We start from the raw sequence: 22,416 nt of genomic DNA on the forward strand, positions 1-22,416 counted from the left end.
GCTGATGATGCCAACATTTACCTCCAATTCAGACCTGATCCTTGAACTCCAGATTCCTCTCTTAAACCGCCCACTTTCCAGATCCACTTAGATATGTTAAATCCAACATGTTCACAACCAAGTTCTTATTTTTTTTTTTCTCTCTAATCCTGGTGCTCTTGCAGTAGCTCAAGCAAAAAACTGTGGAATCATTCTTGACTCATCTCTTTCATTGTCCACTTTGACTCTTCTGTAAAAGTTGTGGGTTCTACCTCTAAAATATATTCTCATCCTGATCAGTTCTCATCACCTCCATCGCTACCATTCTGGTCCAAAACACCCCTTTCTACTGGTCTTTGGGATTCCATCTTTGCTCTGCTCCTGTTTATTTCCACTCAGCAGCTAGAGTGATCTATCTAAAACACAAGTCAGATCTTGTTATTTCTTTGCTTTCAGATCTCTAGTGGCTCTCCACTTCACTCAAAATAAAATCCAGTCTTAACAAGATTTAACAGCCAACTTCCTCTCCGATTTCATCTCCTACACTCTGTCTCAGCTGCACCAGCCTCCTTAGTGTTAATTGAGTATAGCTAGTGTGCATCCACCTTGGGGGTTTGCACTTGTATCCTCTTCCTGAATGCACTGGGCTTGCTCTTAAGGATCTGCCCCAATGTCTTCTTATCAGAGCAACGTCCTCTGACCACACACACACACACACAATTTCACCACCATCATCACAATCACCATAATGACTGTCGCTCTACTTTATCAACAGGTGATATATTACATGTTTATTTGTTTCCCTTCTTCCCTTCTATTTGAATGTACAAACTTTTTGGCCAACCCAATGTGTGTGTGTGTGTGTGTGTGCAGGTTAGTCTCTCAGTCATGTCTGAGTCTGTGAGACGCCATGGACTGTAGCCCACTAGGCTTCTCTGTTCATGGAATTTTCCAGGCAAGAATACTGGAGTGTGTGTGTTAGTTGCTAAGTTGTGTCTGACTTTGTAACCACATGGACTGTAGCCCACCAGGCTCCTCTGTCCATGGAATTTCCATGGAATTCTCCAGGCCAGAATACTGGAGTGGGTAGACTTTCCCATCTCCAGGGGATCTTCCCAACCCAGGGACTGAACCCAGGTCTCCCGCATTGCAGGCAGATTCTTTACCAGCTGAGCTACAAGGGAAGTCCCTAGCAAGATGAAGTTTTAGGAAAATGTTAATCAATTATTTTACCATATTTTTATGTGTTCATTACAGTGATACATGATAAAAATCTGTATCATATCTGTGTTTAGATTTGATAATCTAAACAATTGTCATCTATTTTTTTCAATATGTTTAAATTTAAATTATCAGGGAAAAGGAAACACTGTATCATAGTTTAAATGGTAGTATTTTTTTCTTTTGTAGAGATACATACAACAAAAGTGTACTGTGCCATAAAAGGAGAAATACAGCTATTAGCCCCAGGTGCCTAAAAGTACAAACCCCTGGTTTAACAAATCAAACCCTAAGGAATCTATTACACAAATGAATTGCTTTTGCAATTTGGAGCTCATTGAGAAGACTATAAACCAAAAGCTCAATATTAACCTAAAATTACTTAATTATATTATGAAGCTATATTACTTGGAAGGGGTTTTCAAATGACTCAAAATTAAAAGATCTTAGTGTAATATTGGTTTTGTAATTATCCTCACAAATACATTAATTATAAAAGTTAATGATGTGGAATCATCATGGTAGCATCAAGTGGGAAGTTGCCAGGTAGATGGGGAAGCTTTTTTGCCTTTTATTTTCCAGTTGTTTTCCTCCATTTCCTCTCTTCCCTCCACAATGAGAAGCAGCCACCTGTCTTAAAAGGTTGGAATATTTTTACTTTTCTTGGTTTTTACTTAACTGAGTTAAACAATGTAACATGTTAAACAGTGATTCTAAACTGGAATAGTCATTTAATTTTTATCTGACAAGCTTTGGGGTAACAATTTGATTTCCCAGTCTTTTGTGACCATATAATCCTCTTCCATTGTTATGTGTTGTGTGAGCTACAAGCACTTTGAGCTTAGGAAGCACAAAGGCTCCTTGGGATTAGTACCATACAAATGCTGATTAAGGACAGTAAAAGACTGTGTCCATGCTTGTAACTGTCATTGCTCAGTTTTGTGCTTCCTATGGGCAGCAAAGCAACCTGTTAAAAACACACAAGTTACCTTGGCTGCTGACTTTTTCATTGACTACCTGAAGAAGAGAAGAAACTCTTTCCTATAGAATATGCCTCTCTGGATTCCATTCAATTATTTTTAACTGTGCTGTGCTTAATTGCTCAGTCGTGTTTGACTCTTTGTGACCCCATGGACTGTAGCCCACCAGGTTCCGCTGTCCATAGGGATTCTCCAGGCAAGAACACTGGAGTGGGTTGTCATGCCCTCCTCAAGGGGATCTTCCCAACCCAGGGATCCAACCCAGGTCTCCCGCATTGCAGGCAGATTCTTAACTGTCTGAGCCACTAGAGAAGCCCTGAAGAAGAGAAGAAAGTCTTCCTTATAGAATCCAACTCTCTGGATCCCATTCTATTATTTTTAACAGATAACATGAAATCTTACAGGAGTCTTAGACAATTTCTAATTTCAGAATTTTCACTTATGGTATGGAGTCTTATTTTGCTCCCTGCGCCTTCAATCTATGTTTCACATGACCCTTTGTGGTAAGCATGAGAACCTGTACATACCCTCTTCAAACTTTTTGGCTGGTTGGCACAGTATGTAGATATGCTGGAAATTATTTCTTTTCTGTGGCATAATTCTTCTAAGGAAGTTGGAAGAATCAGTCAATCAAGTAGCAAACAATGTGATGTGAATCCCTTCCTCTTTTATATATTGTCTTTTGGTGATTATCATTAATTTCTGCCTATACAGTGGCTCTGGTTTGGGAAGAGGAATCTTGGGGACTTGGATGAGAGGTCAAGAATGGAATTGCCTGCCTGACAGAATTGACCTCAGTTGGTTTCAGAATGGTCCCCACATTTTCATTCTTTATGCATGCTTATAAATAGCAACATACCTTTCCATTTTGTGTAATTATTTAGTTAATACCCAGTTGGATTTGTAAGCCCTCACATTGCCATGGGTTTATTCTATTTCAGAGCAATAGTGACTTTATGGCCCGATTACCATCATTGTGACTTATTGCACTATTTGTGGGAGGGAGAGGGGAGCAAGAAGACAAGACAGACTGATCATATGCACCACCATCAACAGGATGACAGCCACACACTCCTGCCCAAGGAAGAGGAGCAGTTGGAACCTTTCTGTTCTATTTATCAGAGCACTTAAGTCCAGGTGATTGTGCTATATTCTAACAGATGAGTGTGTTTCAAATGCATGAGTGAAGAAGATACTGAAATAGTGTTGTTAAAATAATCAATATGTTGGTTATTTTGATTTAAAAGATGTCAAATGTGAAGAACGATGACGAATGACTGTCTACCTAACTCCAGATGCTGCCACTCTCAAATTACAGGGGTGTTAAAGGGAGACTGAGTTAGCATGTGACCTCATAAATGGACCGGTGAGGCTGTCCTAATTGGAACAAGGTTCCCTGAAGCCAGACAGCCCTGTATTTACAGGAGTAAGCGGCGCAGTCCGCCGTGACCCATGGGCAGCAGCTGTGACCCTTCGCCTACCTGGAGCGTTTCCGTAGCGCCTGATTCAGAACCAACGGGACGGACAGCTCCCCAGCGCCCGGCTCAGGGCGCGGACTGCGGAAGGGAACAAGAGCGTGGAGGGTTCGTGCACCGTCAGCGGGATTGGACGGCGGAAGAGCAAACTGCGTCTCTCTCACACCTATTTGGTTCCTCCCTCCCCCTCAGAGGGCAGCGAGAGGCCTGCGGTGGCTGTCCCGGGAGGCGAGTCCCTACCAGCGAGGGGACCGGCCAGAGCCACGGCAGTCCTCCCCCGGCTCGCCGCCTCTGCCGCCAGCCTTGCCAGATCGCAACGCCTCGCCCAGCCCCGGCGGGGAGGACGGGAGGGCGTCCCTGGCGCAAGACCCGCCCAGCCCCTCCCTCCCCGCCCGGGCCTGGCTCCCGATTGGCCGGCAGGCTGGAAGTGCGAGGAGGCGGGGCCCGCCTCTGGCGGCTCGCGCCCGGGAAGGTCGGCAGGGGAGCGCGGGGTGCCGCTGGGAGGGCGCGCGGGTACGCGGCGGGCGCCTAGGAGACGCAGCGGCGGTCGGAGCAGCGGCGCTTGGTTCGGGCCGCAACCCCTGCCTCCCGCCGCGGCCCGCAGTCCGCGGCGCCCGAGCTCCCAGGCGTTTCCCCGGGCGCTGGGCCCGCGGCGGCCAAGACGGCGGGCCGGCCGGGCGCGGGGCGGCGGGCACTGTGCTGCGGGCTGCGGTGGTGGGGGACGGCGGGCCGCGGCGCGGGCCCGGGGCCCGGCGCGTGCGGCTGGGAGGCTCTGTGGGGGGCTGGCGCGCGGGCGGCGGCCGGGGCCATGGCCGAGGGCGGCGGGGGCGCGCGGAGGAGGGCGCCGGCGCTGCTCGAGGCGGCCCGCGCGCGCTACGAGAGCCTGCACATCTCGGACGACGTGTTTGGCGAATCGGGCCCTGACAGCGGCGGGAATCCCTTCTACAGCACGTCGGCCGCCTCGCGCTCCTCCTCGGCCGCCTCCTCGGACGACGAACCCGAGCGCCCCGGCCCCACGCGGGGCCCCGGCTCCCCGGCGCCTGGCGCCCCCGCCGCGCAGGAGTCGGAGGAGGACGAGGCTGGCGCGAGCTGGAGCTCCACACTGCAGGACCGCCCGCCCCCGCGCTTCGAAGACACTGGCGGTAAGGCGAGGCCCGGGGGAGGCCAGGCTGCCCCGGCGCGAGAATTCCAGATGCTCCGCCGGCCGGCTTGCAGGCGGCAGCTGTGCGTTTCAGGAAACAAACGAGGCTGCAGGAGGGGGGCTCTAAAGTGCGAGCGAGGCTGCGTCCGGGGGCTCCGCCGTCTCTTCGTGGGTGGACAGGATGAGGCGAGGCCGCGGCACCACTTTGCCGCTGGCGAGGACGTGGGTGGGGCGGTGCTTCCCTCACTTGCTAGGAGTGTCCCCGCGTCCTGCAACGGAAGCCAGTCACACCTGTAGGGTCTCTCCTTAGGGATGAGTTAGACTTTACTAGTTGAAGGAATACTGGAAACCTTACGTGTCTTGGGACTGGGGGAGTCATTTTGTATTGCTGGCTCCAGAGCAAGCTTACCCAGATGCTAGGTGTGGGGCAGGTAGCCGTTGGAGCGAGGCTGAAAGGTTACCAGTGGCGTCTTCACTGGACTTTAGTTTTCTCCAGTTAATCTGAGAAACTTTCCGTGTCGTGCCCTTCAGAATCTCTTGTGAAAAACAGGGAAGAGTGAAAGGATCAGTTTAGCAGCGTCAAGGCGCTTGCTTCAACAGAAGGAGCTTTCACGTGTGTCCTGCTTATTGCTATGGTCATAGACCAGCTGGAGAAGGTGGGAGAAAGGCTGGCAGCTCCGCTGCCTGAGATCCTCTTTGCTGCCACCTTTTGGGGAGTTGGTTTTAAAATATCTCCACTTTCCCTTCAGAAGCTCAGCAGCCTCTGTCCTCTCTGGGAGGTGGAGGCCCGCCGTCCTCACTTGTCCTCTGATGCTTTTGTTCCTTGCTCTGCGGCCTTCTTGGTCTTCTGTGGCAGTCCCTTGTTTCTGCACACTGTTTTCATGGATGGACTTGCGTGCAGCTGGTAATGTTGACGACCAGGGAGTGGCCACAGTGGGCTTGATGCTGGGCGTTATGCAACTTTTCCTGCCACTTTCCTTGATGATTGTTCAACCAGTGGGGAACACAGCACATAGGAGGACAGGCTCGAGGGACTCCCGGCTGGTCCTGGACTGGGATCAGGACATCACTCTGCAGCCTGCTGGTAGGGCTGGCTGGCTTCTCAGCAGGGAGTGGTCTGCAAACCTCAAGCAGGCTGGCTGCAGGGTGAATGTACTAAGCTACAGCTGGGCTTCCAGAGTCCAAGTTAGCTGTACAGTGTTTGGGGTGGGTCAGTTTAAAAGCATCTTCTTATTTGGGCTTTGATTATGAGTTTGGGAGTTTTCAGTCACATCACTCTGTATAATCCTTTTCCACCCCTATATTTTCCAAAATGTCATACGACCTTCCAGCCCCAGACAACTGATTTCCTATTGGCTCTTAAGAATTGTACTTGCCCAGAGCCCTGGTTTGGCAGGCCTTATGCGGTAATGTCTGTGATCCAGTTTTTGATCTTGGAACACCTGAGATGTATGTCTGCTTGGGTGGATACAGCATTCTGTATCGGGAAAAATAGGGAAGTTGTGTTAGGTTAAGCCTGGTTATGAATAAGATTTATGAGTGTGCTGGTTTGAAAAGGTTAACATTTTTAAAGCAATATTATGTTTCTTAGTAACCTATAAATGGGAGAAATTCTGCAGCAGAGCAGTTTACCACTGCAGCAGTTAAACGGTCATGAAGAGCAGTATCATATGTCAGTTGGTGTTAGGTTTAAATTCTGCTTCCTTCAGATGTCTACTGAGTTCACAACTAGATCTGAGAATCACAGTCAAGCACTTTAAGCAGACATTAGTGGTTATTTGATGCTATTTATACCTAGTTTTGTTTTCCTATTTTGTGTAGGAGCACAGCTCTAATTAAGAATTTTCTTCCTCTTTGCAGCACTTCTCCTTGAGGGAAATTTGGGTGGTGGTAGAAGGATGAGGTTGATGGTTTATTATGTAAGAATTCAGGTTCCCTAAAACAATGGAAATGATTGATGGGGGCTGAAATAGATGCAGAAATATGCTGCTGGTCAGAAAAAATCCCTGTGTCTTAGTGGTATGGAGACAGATGTGTGTTAAGAGGCTTGAGAGCTGCACCCAGGTCACCCTGAGAGCAAAGAGGGTCAACCTGTGAAGTTTACTAAGTCCAGTAGATAAGACCCTCCAGCCAAAGTGTGTTACCCAGTTCCGGGAATGCAAGCTGCCTTTCCCTCCATCTTTGTTTCCCAGTTTATTGATGGGTCTCACTGGGCTGATCTGGTGGGAAGAGGACCAAGCAAGAAGGTGACATTTTGATTTGTAATCAGCACTCATCAGGGAAAACCCCTAATAGAAATTGCTGTTGTTGCTAGACTCAGATGAGGAAAGCAAAGGATTCTAGACTTATGGAACAGGTTTCCTGCTTGCCTCCTGCTATAAAAACAAACAATACATGTATGGAGATAGCATATATGCATGTGATTGTCTTAATTGTAAATGTATATTGCTTGTGCTGAGTGTGGTTTCTTCTATCAGAAGGAAATTATGACCGATGTCTGGGGACTCTCTTAATAACCTGGAACCCTTTTCAGAGAGTCCCTGTGTAGGAGAGAGATACTGGGCACCATTGTGCTTTTCATCTGCATTCAGAGCTGCCTTTGGCCCCATGGGAGGAGAGCACACAGTAGGGAGACTGAGGTGGCAGAGTGGGGAGGTGGTGGGAGCATTGTGTTGTTAAGGTTGAGACTTCTAACTGCCCTTCAAGCTGTTCTGGTTTCCTCAGCCTCTTCCTTCTGTTTTTTACCCAGTGTATTTAGCTTCCTGGCTCAGGCTCCCTAGAAGTGCAGCTGGCACTTATGGGAGGGGAGGTCCTCTCCCTCACACCCCCTCCCCTTCTTTCTCCTCTTCCTGGATCCCCCTGGGATGATTTAAATACAAGGACTCCCTCTGTTTGCTGCGCTGGCTGGCTGACAGGCTTTTAACCCCTGTGTGGATGGAAGGTCAGCCTGGGAGCAGAAAGTGGCTACTGGGGGCTCAGGGCCCAGAACTCTATCCTTGCAGGGCACCCCCCTAAGACAGCCCCCGTCAGGCTCTGAGCCTCATCTGCCTACTGTGGAAACAACCAATGCAGCAGGAAAACTCACTCTTAGGAAGCAGTGTGAAATTCAGCTGCTTTGGGGCTCCTGCCCTTTCTGAGCAGTCTGGTGATTCATTCTCTCTGACGAGGCAGAGGAATGGGCAGATCCACAGATGCCCAGGACCCTTCTGTTCAGCTTTGTGGGTCCTTTGTTGTGGCAGGCTGGGGTCTGAGCTGTTGCTCTTTCCATAAGAGGTTGGACTTTACGGGAGTTTTCTTCCCGAGTACCGTGTCAGCCACCATCAGTCATCATTCAGTGGGGAGGTATGACCTTGAGAAGCTAGGGAGGAACATATTGCTTTGAAAATCAACACTATGAAATGTCTTATATCTCGAGTTTGTTGTTGGTTTATTTGGTTTAGAATCTTTTTGACTAGCAAGGAAGAGAAGCATCTTTTTCTTAAAACCAGAATTAAACCAATACCTTCTACTGTAATGGAATTTGTGAGCTAAGATCCTGGACCCCTCTCTCCACTGTCAGGTAAGCAGCTGCTCCCACCTTTAGCTCTGTAGCTCCAGGAGGAGCTCAGATCATGGTGAGCTGTGAGATAAATCACATGCAGTCCTACCTGATACTGAAATGTGTTCTCAGTCACAGAATTCAGAGAAGGGAGCTTCGTGGGAGAGATGTTTTGTTCTTTTTCCAGGAGTCTTTTCCTTTGATGGGGAAACTTGAGCTCACGATGAGGATAATAACACACAGTGTGCATCTATAACTTGCTTTATCATGCATTATCGCACTGAATCGTCACTGGTACTCTCTGTGGGAGAAGTTCTCTTCTGCACTTTACAGAGAAAGAGGTTGGTCTTTTCTGCCAGAGTCTTGGGGGTAATGAGATTACCTTGGCTAAGTGATCAGCACCATCTAAGTACTCAGACTTGATAATTCAGGAAAGGTAGTGAGTTGTTTTGTTTTTAATCTAGACTTTTTTCCAGTAAAAAATATTTATATTTATTTTCATGTTTATACATGGATGTACTATTTACTTTTTTGGAAGCATATATAGCTCTATGAGGCTTAATGCAGGTATGGATTTGTGTAACCAGTCCCACCATTGAGGAATGAAACAGAAGACCTAGGATTTTATCTCACTTCTAATTTAACCCCTGCTCGCCTGAGCCATTGTCAAGGGAGGTCAGAGCTCCTCTGCAGGGAGCAGGGCTTTGGACACACCAGCCCCCTGGGAGTGTACTGTGGTCTACTAAGTCTTACAGTCTAAAACTCACCTTTATTTTTAAAGAGCTGTGATTGTGTATTTTTTTTCTTTTTATATGTAATATATGTTCATTTTAGGAAGAAACGAAAAAAATGATAAAATTTTAAAAAATCCCATAATCTCCTATTACTCAGAGATAATCACAGTTATCACTTTGAATGTATCCTTCATATATCTTAAGTCACATATTATTGGGTGACCTGCTTTTTAATTCTAAGTAATATATTGTAAACATTTTCCATTTAAATCATAAAATGTCTTTTTTAAAGAATCTGTTCCCTTTGGGTAGGTATTGGGCTTATTGCCTCCTCTCCCTTGTGTTTACCAATATTTATTTATATTTTTTATGCTGTGATAAATATGCTTGAAGTTTAAGTTTGTGTGCACATTTTTAATATATTACTCAGCATAAAATGATCAAAACAGAATTGAATGAGGATTTTGTACATTTTAACTTTTTTTTTATATTTGTGAAACAGCCTTCTGGATATGCACCTATTTAGACTCTGGTCAGCAGTGTACCAGAAAGTCTGGCTTCTAAGGCAGCAAATCAGTGTGTAATTCCTGCTGGCAGTGTGGTCCTGAGTGAGTGTTCCCTGTGATAAAGCTCACTGAGGTGTGATAAACACAGTGCACGAGTCATGCACAGCACAACTCTACAGCTCCCCAGGCCCAGGTAAAGAGGATCCCTCCGTGCCTTTCCAGGCAATACCTCTCTGCCACAGGGATAGCCATGTTCTGATTTCTGTCACCATCAATTAATTTTCCTGTTATTTCAGTCTGGGTCCTTAGTTCATCATTATATCTGAAACTTATGTAACAATCTATTTTTATTTTGCTGTGTAGCATTCCGTTGTATAAATACTACAGTTTGTTATCCATTATCCTATCAGTGGACTTTTGGACTGTTTTCATTTTGGGACTTTTATGAATACAGCTGCCACCAGGGTTCTTGTGCTTGTTTTTCATGGACATATACATGATTTCCCTGGGGTGTACGTAGCTAGGAGTAGGATTGCTGTCAGAGTAGACGCATGTTTCAGCCTCAGCACTGTGGACACTGTGGGCTGGGGGTCCCTTTGTTGCGGAGGCTATCTTGTGCATTGAAGTATGCTCAGCAGTACTCCTGGCCTCTGCTCATCGAAGGGCAACGGCACACCTTCCTCTAGTCATGACAGATACACATATCGCCAGGCATTGTCAAGTGTCTGGTGGGGAGCACAGTCATCTGCAGTTGAGAACCACTGCTGTAGCAGATACTGCCAGATGGTTTTCCAGTTTATACACCCACCAGCAGTGTATGAAATGTGCCGTGTATTAATTCAGCAGGCATATTGAACCCTGCTGGGATAAAACGGTAAGTAAGGCATGTCTCCTGGGGTCCAGTAGGAGAGACAAAGTGAAGAAAATGAGATAAGAGTCTGTGATCAAGGTAAACATGGATTTAGATGGGATTCTAGAGGTGCCTCACCTAATCCATCTGGGCTGGGGAAGAGGAGGTGCCTCTGGCAGAGGTGACCCCTGAGCTGCAGTCTAAAGAATAAAAATGAATCAGGTGAAAAGGAAGGAAACAGGCATCTTGAACAAGGGACGACCTGGGCAAAGGCTGGATGGGGTGGTAGATGGTGAGCCGTCTTTGCCTGAGGGCAGCCCCATTCTCCGGTGAGCTGAGCAGCCTTGGTGACAAAGTCTTGAAATTTGATGTTTGTAATTGTTACCACTGCAAGTAGCTATAGCTAGAATCTGAATACTAAGTTCAGGCATAGTTGCTGGATCCTGTAGGGAGTGGAATTTAGCAGGTTTGGCAAGAAATAGGTGCTCAGAGAGGGCGGAATCCATGGAGAAGCACTGGAGTCTTTTTAAGAAAGGAAGAGGGAATATGACAACCACAGTTAATGTGGTAAAACCTTTATTGGTAAGGAAAGTATGGTATTAGCTTCCAGTGAGGGGGAGCATGTCATGTTTTAAGAACAGTAGAAAACCTAAAATTTCATGTTATGTAAAGGGAAATGCTGCCTAGATTGGCACATGGTGTAAAGAACTTTCTTCCGCTTGTTTGTGAATTCCAAGAAGAATTATTACAGAAGTATGACTATCTGGCCATACTTTTTTCAATTTATTAAATGCCTACTAAGTATTAATGTATATTTAATTAATTTTTTAAAACAATTAGAAAAAAAAATCCTTTTGCTTCTCATATCTTTGCCATTGCTTCCAGCTTAGAACTGAGACATCCCTCATCCATCTGGACATTGGATCCTCTGTGAGCTGGGGTTCCCAGATTCCAGTTTTGTTGATGCCCCGCCCCCTGCTTCTATCTCCCTTCCCATTGTCTGTGGAAGAAGAGTGATCTTTACAAACCTGAGCTTGTCCACCCTCTTCTCTGCTTAAAACTTTTCAGTGGCTTCAACTTCAAGCCAAAGGTAATTCCCGAGTCCTGCACAGGGCCTCCTAGCCACCTTCCTTTCCCACATGCCTTTGGACCCTTGTCCTGCAACACTCTCCAGCCACTTAATCTGCCCATCTTAGAGCCTTTGTGCCTGCCTGACTCTCACCTGGAATGTTCTTCCCCTCAATACTTGAATAGCAACCCTTGCTTGCTGGTCTGATCTTGGTTCAAATGTCACTGCCTCCAAAAATCTAAAATTACCTTCTTCCCTAAGGTGCCTTTTAGTATCCATTTAAGCTAATTTTTCTCCCAGGTCTGAGACGTTGGATGTTTTGGTCACGGTAGTTCCTCAAGTTTTGTTGGATGAAAAAAGAATAGATGGATGCAGAAGTAGATTTTTTTAAATGGCGTGGAAATTGGCATCAGTGAATAAATGTTTACAAGGACCTGTGCATTTTTTAACATCCAAATTGTGGAAGTGTGGATAGGTTGACTCACAGGGAGTGAGTTTCTTCCCAGAACGTCACCAAAGCAAGTCTGGGGTGTGTTTTATAGGGATTTCCCTCCAGGATGGACAACTAGGGAACTCTCCAACCCTTGGGCTTCTACACCCTGCCCACTTCCTAATTAACCTTTAAGCCAGGACTCTCTTAGGAATTTGTGGGGTAGCCAGCTACTCGTGCTCCATTAATTGTTTAACAAACGCTTGTGTATCACTTACTATGTTTCAGATAGTGTCCTGAGCACTTTCTAGCCTATATAATCCTCAAAACAACAATGTGAGGTTAGTACTATTATTTTTCCTATCTTTAACTTATGGAAACTGAGTCACAGAGAGGTTAAGTGACATAGGGTGGACTGGTCCTTTTGATTAGGGTATAAGCAAACATCATGTACACCATGATTTATGCCAGTCAGACCAACTAATTAAAAATAAGTCTCTTGTAGGAGGCTCTGAGTTGAAGGTCGTTGTCATTCTCCAGATCTGTTTCACCTGTTGACTTTTATCCCAGACATTGGCTGCACTTGATTTCCCAGCCCCCCTGCAGTGAAAGGGGCAGCTGCCTAGGTTCTGGGCAATGATAGATGAGGCCAAGTGTGGACCCCACTCTCAGGCCTGGTCAGGAGGGGAGCTCCTCTGGGCCTCCCTCTACCATCACTATCATCATCATGATCTTCATTGTTATCATCATCATCGTCTTCTTTATCACCACCATCATCACTATACCCGCAGAAAACTGTGATGATTTTTTTGCCCTGCAGGATAGAACAAAGAGCGACTGTTCCCTGACTTTGTGCAGGGAGCTAGAAATTGAAGACCAGGACTCTGGACTGGGGAGTGGGTTGAAAAGGGAAGCTGGAGGGTGACCTGTGATGTGTCAGAGATACTGGGGCCACCAAGTGAAAGAACCTTGTGTCTGAATCACCATTTGGAGCAAAGCCACCCATGAATCAGTCATATCTGCCATGGACTAAATTTATGAAGAAATGAGCTTCTCTCGTTTGCTCCATCATGCATTTGGCAGGGGCTGGGGGAGTGGGTGGTTACAGCAGCCAGCAGAATCCTATTTGCACAGATGCTAAAGGAAAGAGATAGATGGGGAAAAGCAAATTCAAATCAGTAGGGCTCTTGTTGATTGTACAAGGATTCATAAGGAGAAATTATGAGAAAAAAACCTAGAGAAAAAAATGAGTTCTTTGCATTCTCTCAGTGAAGTTCCCATTGTAACTTTGGATCAGGTGAAATAATGCAGGTAATCTGTGTGCACTGGACATTCTAGACTCAGTTATTAATTACACATTTGATGTTTTGAAGCAGTAAGGGATTGGAAAGAGGCTTGGTGGTCAGCTTCTGGTGGAGAACGAGCACGCCCAGGGTAAAAGACCCAGTCTCTGCTGAGTGCTCACTCTGCAATCTTGGGCAGGGGGCCCAGTGGAGCCCAGCACTGTGAATTGGTAAAGACACACGGGTGAGCACAAAGCTGGTGCTTCCAGGTAGCTGATTTTCATTCCTTTAAACTACTCTTTTTCCTATGTAGCCAAAATGGACATGATGGATATTGTACTGCTTAGATTTTCAAAACTTTTTAGCAACCAGGAACCTCAGGACAAACCCAGGGGGGCTTCCTTTGAAGCTGGAGTGAGAGGCCTCAGAACCTGTCCAGCTGGTCTCCCCGCCCTCCCTGGAAGCCCTGTGTGTGCAGCACCCTGTGAGTGCCCCAGGACCCCTCTTCTGTCTATCAAGGGCCTTCAGCTGGGGCCCAGGGTGAATGGAGGGAGACTCAGATAGGCAGGTGACAGACATCAGTGGAGAAGCAGTTACTGCTCTTGTATCTACTGGGCTCCATCCTCTCCGAGATGGTGGCTAGGAAGCCAGTAGGTGGATACAATATTGATATTTCAGAAACTCCAAAAGGCTTCTGTGGCAAAGGCAATTAAAAATTTAATGACTTTAGAAGAACTGGAAGAGGAGGAGACCTGTTTTCTCAAGTTTAGAAAATAGACTTATACAGAGAATATAAGGGATGGGGATAAAGGATGATTTTCTGGAAGAAAAAAATATAAATAAGTGGAATCATTTCAAGAATGGTTAGTGAAGGGCTTGCTTATTTGAGCTCCTACATTTGGGGAACTGGAGAATCCACATCTTAAATCAGCATCCCTGGGACCCCTGCTGAGTTAGTGAGGTGTGCTGAGTAATGGTTCTTAGGTTCTGTGGTGAGCAGACCTTCACTTCAGAATTCACATTAAAAAACATCTACGCCTTCTTCATCTGCCGGTAATGATGCCTACTTCCCTGGCCCCCAGCATTTGAAGTAAATAAAAATGCTTCTTTTGGTTTGTTCTTAATACTTATGTATTTCAGCAAAATCTCCAACCTGACTTCCTTGGCTAGCTGGGGAAATGGACCATAATTATGGCATCCGAGGAAACATGCATGCTGAATTCCAGTGGACTCTGGAAAAGTATGAAAGCGAACGTGTTAGTTGCTCAGTCGTATCTGACTCTGTGACGCCATGTACTGTAGCCTGCCAGGCTTTTCTGTCCATGGAATTCTCCAGGCAAGAATACTGGAGTGGGTTGCCATTTCCCTCTCCAGGAGTTCTTCCCGACCCGGGATCGAACCTGGGTCTCCTGAATTGCAGGCAGGATCTTTACTGTCTGAGCCCCTAGGGAAGCCCTGGAAAAGTATACTTAATTGGAAATTGGGGATAACTACAGTGAGAAGTCTTTTAAGATTGAAAGAGGTGAATTTTAGGTAAATATCACCAAGTGTAAATCCACACTGTGTATCTTACATTTACAGACACTTTTTATCTTCAGGAACTTTGGCAGAGAAGAAATAGATTTTGAAAAGATGTAAGTACATTCAGGGAGATGGCAGATTACATGAGGAAAGTTGGAGTGGCTGCCAGGGTACAGCCCAGACTCCTGAGGGTGGTGTGTGGGATGATTTGTTTTGCTGGGAGGGAGTGGGGACCTGTCCCAGCTCGGCATTCAAAGTGCCACCTCCCTCAGGGCAGCTCCAGGCACCCAATTATGAGATCCTATCTGGTCTTTGCACTCAGCAAACTACTGTCCCTGTTGTCTTGTTGGGCTCCTGAGAGCAGTTCCCATTGTCCTTGCTGCCAAAGGACCAACCAAAGCCATGTGCCCCTGAGATGTGCTGACATTCTTTCACTCCAGCAGGTTATTGGCAGCAGGGCTGGAAAATGGTTAAGTAAAATTGGCTGGGAATCTAAAGCAGAACAGCCTCCCAAAGAAAAGTTCTTGAGTTCAGATTTCATATCTTGTTTTGAATACACTTAATTCACCTGGCCTGTAATGGGCCAGGCACTGTGTTAGCAGCTGGGGCTTGAGAAGTGGGTACAGAAAGCTTGGAGCCCAATGCTGAAGATGCTGCTGCTGCTGCTAAGTTGCTTCATTGTGTCCTACTCTGTGCGACCCCAAGGACTGCCACCTACCAGGCTCCAACGTCCATGGGATTTTCCAGGCAAGAGTACTGGAGTGGGGTGCCATTGCCTTCTCCAATGATGAAGATGAGAGGTGCTCAAATACTTGGGGCCTGAGTGATAGGTGCTGTTTTAAGAAGGGTGTCTAGTGAAGGGTGTCTGGTGCTGAGGGAGCAGCTGGGAGCAGCTCTTCTGCAGAGCTGTAGTAAACGTGACCAGGGAATGGCACCAAGGAAAGCCAAGGGTGGTTTGTTCAGATCCCTGATCCACAATGTCTCCCTCAGAGATAGGATCAGGAGTTGGGCAAGAAGGAGTCACTCTAGATAGAAGAGCCATGGCTGTGCCTAAGTTCTGACCTGCAGCCAATACATATTTCCATTAGAGAGTCCAGTTAAAAGTGATATTGACAAGAGAGTATCTAAACTTGTTACTGGGAATAAAAAAAGCCAGTGATACTTGTGGAGTTAAAAACAAAAGGAACACTTCTTTTCTTGATAGTTTTAGTACTGTAGAGTCTTTTAAAAATTATACACATGAACAGTCTAATTTTGTTTTAACTGCAATCCTATTTTACCCCCTTTTTAAGGAATTTTTTAGAATTCTAAATTTTTTTTAGAATCACTGCCTGCCTCTGTGCAATCCATGTTGACAACTTCTTGCTCATGTGTGTGGGGGGGTGTTCAGTCACTTCGGTTGTGACTCTTTGTGACCCTATGGACAATAGTCTGCCAGGCTCCCCTGTCCATGAGATTCTCCAGGCAAGAATTCTGAAGTGTGTTGCCGTGTAACCCAAGGGGTGGGACCCACATCTCCTGCATTGCAGGGGGATTCTTTACTCACTGAGCCATCTGGGAAGCCCTTATTGCTCATACACAAACACATTTGTGAATGTACATCATGTGTAGGAGCTTTAGGGGTCATTGCTTAACAAATACAGGGTCGTTTTATATACCTTTCTATTAATGCTCTTCTCATTTAAGAATACTTCATCAATAACTTCCTTCTTTTTTGAGCTTACTTAATTTTAAAAGGAATAGCTGCTAAACTTTTATCCGATGCCTTTATTTTTATCAAATGCATTTACTGGTGTGGTTCTGTTTTTTTTTTTTTTCTGCATTTAATTTATTGATGAGGTAGATTTCATTGATTTCCTGTTACTAAGATTCCCTTACTTCCCTGGAATACATCCAAGTTGGTCTCTCTGATGGATGGCTGAATTCTCTTGTTTGCTGGTGTTAGTTCAGAGTTTCTGTAACTAACCCATCATAAGCCAGATTTGTTAATTGTTTCCCCTCCCATCTCTCTCAGGTCTGGGTATTAAAATTATCTTCAGCTTCATAAAATGAATTGGTTTATTGTTTAATTGCTTGCTGCCATTAAACGGTGGAATTATGTGTCAGATACAGCTCAGCTGTGAACCTGTCTGGTCCTCCTACTTCTGAACTTACCGCATCTTGAATCATTTTGATGATTTATGTTTTCCTAGGAAATTGTCTATTTTTCCTAGTCTTAAATGCAAAATTCCATGCAATTTTGCAAAATGGTTCTTTTTGATTTGCTTTTATAATCTGTACTTGCTTTTATGTGTCTGTTCTCAGTCTGGTCTTCTGGATCTGCACATCCTCTCTCACCTAGCTCCTCCTCTCCTTCCGCCCTTTCCTTAAATTTCTCCACCTTTTCTCTCCCCTGTCACCCATCTTCTCTGTCTTACCCTTAATTGGGCATGTGAGGTGTCTTTCTATATTACTGGTCTTTTCAAAGAATTAGCTTTGAGGGAATTCCCTGGTGGTCCAGTGGTTAGGACTCTTGTGCTTCCACTGCTGAGGGCCCAAGTTCTATCCTTGGTTGGAGAACTAACATCCCAAATGCTGCAGAGTGTGGAAAAAAAATAAAATAGCTTTTGAGTTGTCCCTGTTATTTTTTTAATTTAAAAATTGACCTTTGTTATAACTTCTTTCTTTTCATTTATTGAACTGTCGTTTTATAATTGGTTTAGGTGGTTTCTTCTCATTTAAAAAAATCTCTAGTGTTGAAGGCATTTGACACTAAAATCTCCTTAGAATGTACCTTCTGGTGTATTCTGTAAGTTTTGGTTGATGTATTGTCTTTCTGTTGCTTTCAAGGTTTTGTTCAAGTTCTCCTTTTAATTTCTCTTGGATCTAAGTGTATATTTCTTAATTTATTAGTAGTCAAGCGTTTTTGTTACCTGATCATTTAATTCTAATCTTATTGAATTGTGGTCAAAGAACTGTCCTTTAAATCTTTAATTTGAAAGGTTTGTAAAGGTTTTCTTTCTTGCCAAATATCAAATTAATCTTTACAAATGTGGCATACAGAGGTAATAAAAAAAATGTATGTTTTTTATTTGAGGGAAATAAGGGTGTCTGTCTGTTTCCCTGTCATCTGTGTTTTGTTTCTTTTTCTTTTTTTCTGTCAAGTAGATATTCCCATGTGAAGAGCTAAATTTTTACCAGGTGCTTGCATTTTTAAGTCTTTATCTGCCATGTTATTTGGTGCTTGTTTACTTAACACCTTTTATATCTCCCACCAAACTATGCCTTTAATAATACCCCTCTTGCTCTTACTTTAATTTTAAATCCAGATTGTTTGCTATTAGTTTTGTCTTTCCTGTTTTCTCCTCCTTGGCATATTGCCTGCTGTCTTCCTTGCCTGGTGTGTTCTTCCCAACCCCATCTGCCTGTGTTTCATGAACAGCATATAGGACATATATTTTGACACAACATGATAGACTCTTTAGTTGGAGAAATCAGTCTGTACACACTTAAATCATGACAAACAAGCATCACTTTCATTCCTTCAATATTATTCAGTTGACTTTTTTCTTTCTCTTTTCCTTATGTTTGGTGTTTTGATCAAGTTGTTTATTTTTTTATGCATTAGATATGGAAATTCTTTCCATTTTGGGGATAAGAGCTTTACTGAGGTAAATTCACAGGTCATACCATTTACCCGTTTTTATGTGTACAGTTTAGTGGATCTTCATATATTCCCAATTTGTATAAACAGTCAGTTTTAGAACATTTGAATCATCCCCAAAGGAAACCTGGCGTTAGGCAATTACGAATTTACTTTCTGTCTCTGGAATTTGCCTCTTCTGGAAATTGCATATAAATGAAATCATACAGTATGTGATTTGTGACTGGTTTCTTTCAATTAGCATAATGTTTCTAATGTTTATTTATCAGTTGATCATATGGGCTGTTTTCACTCTTTTGCTATTATGTTGTTGTGCTATTATGTTCAATTGCTCAGTCATGTCTGACTCTTTGCAACCCCATGGACTGCAACACACCAGGCTTCCCTGTCCTTCACTATCTCCTGGAGTATGCTCAAACTCATGTCCATTGAGTCAATGGTGTCATCCAACCATCTCATCCTCTGTTGCCACCTTCTCCTCTTGCCCTCCATCTTTCCAAGCATCAGGATCTTTTCCAATGAGTTGGCTTTTTGCATCAGGTGGCCAAAGTATTGGAGTTTCAGCTTCAGCATCAGCTCCTTTCAATGAATATTCAGGATTGTTTTCCTTTAGGATTGACTGATTTGATTTCCTTGCTGTCTAAATGAAAGTGAAAGTTGCTCAGTCGTGTCTGACTCTTTGCAACCCCATGGACTGTAGTCTGCCATGCTCCTCTGTCCATGGAATTCTTCAGGCAAAAGTACTGAAGTGGGTAGCCATTCCCTTCTCCAGGAAATCTTCTCAACCCAGGGCTCGAACCCAAGTCTCCCGCATTGCAGGCGGATTCTTTACTGTCTGAGCCACCAGGGAAGCCCTGCTGTCTAAGGAATTCTCAAGAGTCTTCTCAAGCACCACAATTTGAAAGCATCAGTTCTTCGGTGCTCAGCCTTCTTTATAGTCCAACTCTCACATACATACATAACTACTGGAAAAACCATAGCTTTGACTTTATGGACCTTTGTCAGCAAAGTGATGTCTGCTTTTTAATATGCTGTCTAGGTTTGTCATAGCTTTCCTTCCAAGGAGCAAGCGTCTTTTAATTTCATGGCTGTAGTCACCATCCACAGTGATTTTGGAGCCCAAGAAAATAAAGTCTGTCACTGTTTCCATTGTTCCCCCATCTATTTGCCATGAAGTGATGGGTCCAGATGCCATGATCTTTGTTTCTGAATGTTGAGTTTTAAGCCAACTTTTTCACTCTCTTTCACATTCAACAAGAGGCTCTTTAGTTCCTCTTGGCTTTCTGCCATTAGGGTGGTGTCATCTGCATATCCCGACAATCTTGATTCCAGCTTGTGCTTCATCTAGCCTGGCATTTCTTATAATGTACTCTGATATAAGTTAAACAAGCAGAGTGACAATATATAGCCTTGACTCACTCCTTTCCAAATTTTGAACCAGTTCATTGTTCATGTCCAGTTCTGTTGCTTCTTGACTTGCAATCAGGTTTCTCAGGAGGCAGGTAAGGTGGTCCAGTATTCCCATCTCTTGAAGAATTTTCCACAGGTTGTTTGATCCACACAGTCAAAGGCTTTAGTGTAGTCAATGAAGCAGAAGTAGATGTTTCTTTGGAACTCTCTTGCTTTTTCTGTGATCCAGCGGATGTTGGCAATTTTCTCTGGTTCCTCTGCTTTTTCTAAATCCAGCTTATACATCTGGAAGTTCTCAGTTCATGTACTGTTGAACCCTAGCTTGAAGGATTTTGAGCATTACTTTGCTAGCATGTGAAGTGAGATCAATTGTGGTTGTTTGCTATTATGAATAAAGCCAAAACCTTCATGTATAAGTTTTAGTGTGGACATAGTTTTCATTTTTCTTGGGTACGTCTCTAGGAGTGGAATTGCTGGGTTGCATGATAACTCTCTGTTTAACTTTCTGAGGAACTGACAAAATGTTTTACAAGGTGGGTACCTGTTAACAATGTATATGGGTTTCAATTTCTCCACATTCTCATCAGCATTTGTTTTTTTGGTTTTTGGTAGTAGCCATGCTAATGAATGGGAGGTGGTATTTCATTGTGGTTTTGATTTGCTTTTCCCTGATGATTGGTGATGTTGAGCATCTTTTCATATGCTTACTGCTGTTTATGCATTTGTGTGTTGGAGAAACGTTTGTTCACGTTTTTTGCCCATTTTGTCCAAATGGCTAAACATTTGCCTAAGGCAGGATTGAAGCCAATTGTAGAATGAACTTCTAGGATAAAGATTCAGTCTGAAGTTTTGTTTTTTAAAACAAAGCATTTATATTTTGTTAAAAATTTTAGGTGTCAAGATACTGGAGGTTGACAGTGTAGTATAGGGATAGTAACTTTATATTCTGGGCGGCTCTCCTGTACCTGAAGCTGTGCCCCTCAACACTTGTGAAATGAAGAGACGTTTGCTTCCTGTTGAGCTAGGGAAGTGGCAGAGTGGTTGTGTCTCCAGCACAGGGACTTACGTCATGACAGTGCCTTGTATTAATAGTAGCTCTTGAAGGTAAAGACATACTACCTTCTGTTCCATCTCCTGGACTTAAGGACTTGGTCAGTCACTGAGATGATGTGATGTCGTTGACAAAACCTCGTGAACTAAACCCTTAGTTTGCTGCTTAGAGGTATTCTCTTGAGTATTTTTTAGGAGTAAACTTCAGGTTTTGCCTCACTTGTAATTTTTACTTCTATTATTTCTGACTGTAGTTGCTACTACTTCCAGCGGTCACTTGAGGAAAAACTAGGAATGTGGCAGTGGACCAGTGTGGTTTTTTTCATGATAAGAAAATCATTTCTTAATTTCTGTCTGCACTTCAGATTTTCATATGTGAGGATGGATGTGAGCATGGATTTTGGCATCTTCCTAAAGAAATGATTTGTATCATGAAAGGAACACTTGCCACACATAAATACAGGGGTAAAAATCTTGAGTATCATATTTTCCAGGAGGAACTTCACAACTAGGATTCATAGTTCGGGATTCAACAGTTCTTTATCTTCTCTTAATAACTACTCAAAATGGTAGTTACCACATGGTAATCATTTCACAGCCACTTTGAGTGTAGCATTAGTTTCCATAGACTTAAAACTGCAAGAAATTGTTCTCTTAAATGGCATTGTTGTAAGGTAATTTTAAAACTTGACTGATAGAAACAAAATTTTTCTGTACCATTTTCTTTTCTTAGTACTGTATTGTTTTTAATAGATTGAAAGTGATTTATTGTGGATGTTGTCCTGAAAGATTGTGGAATTTTTAATTAAGGATTGTTCCTGAATTTTTAAGCTGTCAGAGTTCACTTTGTGATTTTAATACATCTTCATTAGGTGAGAAATTCCCAAATAAGAGTTTTTCTTGGAATATTCATAGCCTGAATGAAATTGAATGATTATAAAATTACGTTAAATTTGTAAGGGCTGTTTGCTTTAGTCTTATGAAAGCTAATGCATGAAATAATTCTACAAAGATTATGATATAATCCAAACCTTTTCTGCCTTCCATCATACTTCAACTATATGAGTATTAGTTCTAAAGGATAAAAATTTTTTTCTAAGTTATCAAGACTACATACTTGTAATATTTGTGTTAACTGTCATTCTGTTCCTTGATTTAAGTATTTGAAAGCTCTTAATCTTACTACATTTTGATTATAAAATTGTCAGCTATTCCAATCTTTAATTATTACAGCACTTTACTCTTGTACTAATAATTTACATTTATACTTTAACTTATAGAATTTCACTATAGAAAACACATAAGTTTATATTTTCAATCTGAGTTACATCTAGAATGCTTAATTGTAGTAAAAGTGGCTCAGACATTAATAACAAATCTGAATTGCATGTCCTGTGCATGTGACTGAGATGATTACACTGCTTAGGCATGATGAGAATCTATACATACAACTAAATGATCTTGACCACTCATTACCTCAGAGGTGTCAGAAATGATATTGAAGCAGGCTTCAGCCTTGCCAAGGCCAAGAGCATTTAGCTCATTAGTCATCAGTTTTCTCTCTTTTTCACGTCATGGAATCTTGG

At 43.7% G+C, this 22,416-nt stretch overlaps 1 protein-coding gene across 4 annotated transcripts in view; it reads left to right on the top strand.

The window, feature by feature from the left end:
* The first annotated feature begins 4,116 nt into the window (after positions 1-4,116).
* PGBD5 (piggyBac transposable element derived 5) overlaps positions 4,117-22,416 on the top strand; it is a 124,434-nt gene continuing 106,134 nt past the window's right edge. For 2 of the 4 annotated variants that reach the window (XM_081574384.1, XM_081574383.1), the window contains exon 1: positions 4,464-4,797. In XM_081574384.1, coding sequence (XP_081430510.1) covers positions 4,464-4,797 — 334 coding nt within the window. Of the gene's footprint in view, positions 4,128-4,463; positions 4,798-22,416 lie in introns of those variants that run through there. The other 2 variants (XM_081574385.1, XM_081574386.1) reach the window with 2 other exon arrangements.

Source organism: Giraffa tippelskirchi, chromosome 2 (genome assembly GCF_054371585.1).
Source record: "Giraffa tippelskirchi isolate mGirTip1 chromosome 2, T2T-mGirTip1v1.2.pri, whole genome shotgun sequence".
In the NCBI taxonomy this organism is placed as follows: domain Eukaryota; kingdom Metazoa; phylum Chordata; class Mammalia; order Artiodactyla; family Giraffidae; genus Giraffa; species Giraffa tippelskirchi.